The following is a 1,903-nucleotide window of genomic DNA, read 5'->3' as shown; positions in this document are numbered from 1 at the left end:
AAAACAAACTGAGGGTTGCTGGGGAGAGGGTGGTCATAAGAAGGGGGTGGGTTATGGACACTGGGGAGGGTTGTGCTATAGTGAGTGCTGTGAAGTGCATAAACCTGGCGATTCATAGACCTGTACCCCTGGGGATAAAAATACATTATATGTTTATAAATAATTTAAAAATTAATTTTAAAAAGAATATATGTTTTTTTATAACTTGAAGCCTGTCTTTTTCCTTCCTTATTGAAAGCAATAGACTTATATTTGAAGTGCTTCCTAGAGTCCTAGTGGTAGTCCATGTTGTTATATTGATGTCTGTAAAATTCTATTAAAAGCTTATGATATATATCAATTCAAAAAAAATTATTTTTCGGGAGGTCAGTACCATGTTCTGGAAAATAAAAGAAATTTCATATTTGTGTTGATAACCTAATAGATGACTCACTTTGATCTCTGAATTGAATTATGATAATAAAGAGAAGTAGAAAGGAAAAGATGCACTTCACTGAAAAGTTTGGTTAAAGTATTGCGAGGTGAAAAAATATTATAAAGTGAACTAATTGAAGGTCAGATTAAGTAAACTTGTAAGTCAAAAATTTTATTTACTTTTTTATCTAAGATTTTTTAAAATTAAATTTCCTCTTCATTTTTTGAAAAAAGAGAAAAGTTTTTGGAGTGTGTCCTTGAAGGCTTGTTTCACTTCCTGATTTCTGAGAGCATAAATGAAAGGGTTTAATAAAGGGGCAACCAAGGTGTAAATAACAGTTACACCTTTGGATAAAGTCACCCTTTCCTTTGCTGTTGGCTTTATGTAATTAAAGATACATCTACCATAAGTAATGGAGACTATAATCATATGAGAAGAACAAGTAGAAAAAGCCTTGTTCTTTTCTGAGAAGAGGGGATTTTTAGAATGGTCTTGATAATATATGTGTAAGAAAGAGTCACTAAAAGCAAAGTGACCATGAGTGTTACAATAGCTAAGACAAATGTAAGCAATTCCAAGAAATGAGCTTCAGTGCAGGAAAACTGCAGTATAGGGGAAATATCACACATGAAATGATCAATTCCTCTGGAAGGACAGAAATCCAGTGTTAGTCCCACAGTCAGTGGTGCAAATGAAAGCAGAAAGCCAGCTGTCCATGAACTGAATAGAAGTTGGTAACACACTTTGTTGTTCATAATGATGGGGTAATGGAGAGGTTTGCAGATTGTTACATACCAGTCAAGAGACATGGTATCCAGAAGGTAAAATTCTGTAATTTCTAGTAAGAAGAAAAAGAATAACTGAGATGTACAACCATCATAGGTAATTATTTTGTTTTTAGTCATGATGTTTATCAGGTATCTGGGAATACAGACAGTTGTCAATGAAGCTTCCATGAATGAGAAATTTCGGAGGAAAAAATACATGGGAGTCTTGAGGCGAGGATCTAGCAATGTAAGAATGAGGGTTAAGTTTCCCATCATACTCAATACATAGTTTATAAAGAGAAATATAAAAATCACAATTTGCAATTGTGGGTCATCCGTCAATCCTAGGAGAATGTACTCCATCTCTCTTGACTTATTCCTCATTTCAGATATGAGTCTTATGAAATACACATAGGAAAATAACGCCAGAAATGGAAATAAGGATTTTTTTTTAAAAAGCTACAGAAAAGAAAAATAAAACATAATAAAAATATAAATGAGTTAAAAGGTTGATCCAATTTAGTAATACAGATAATACTTAAAATTATAACGTAGATCAACCTAGGCAGCCTCTAACTTATTGTTCCATTTAAGTAACAGCTATGTTAACACTATTAAATTTTTTTCTTTTTATCTATTTGAACTTAAAAGATAATGTAAATTTTAGCTGATCATTTCCAAATGAGCTGAGTTCTGTTAAAATGTGCTAAATAGAACACAA

At 32.3% G+C, this 1,903-nt stretch overlaps 1 protein-coding gene across 1 annotated transcript; it reads right to left on the bottom strand.

Annotated features, from left to right (window-relative positions):
* Positions 1-631: 631 nt before the first annotated feature.
* On the bottom strand, positions 632-1,566 carry LOC101679979 (olfactory receptor 6C6-like). Its single transcript, XM_013050508.2, is given in 2 exon segments — positions 632-879; positions 882-1,566. Coding segments are annotated over 2 exon segments (933 nt in total).
* Positions 1,567-1,903: the final 337 nt, after the last annotated feature.

The sequence above is a fragment of the Mustela putorius genome, unplaced genomic scaffold (assembly GCF_011764305.1).
Source record: "Mustela putorius furo isolate JIRA1106 unplaced genomic scaffold, ASM1176430v1.1 tig00003988_pilon_pilon_pilon, whole genome shotgun sequence".
Classification (NCBI taxonomy): Eukaryota; Metazoa; Chordata; class Mammalia; order Carnivora; family Mustelidae; genus Mustela; species Mustela putorius.
Note: the sequence above shows the minus strand (reverse complement) of the source record. Positions and strands in the feature narration are given on the sequence as shown.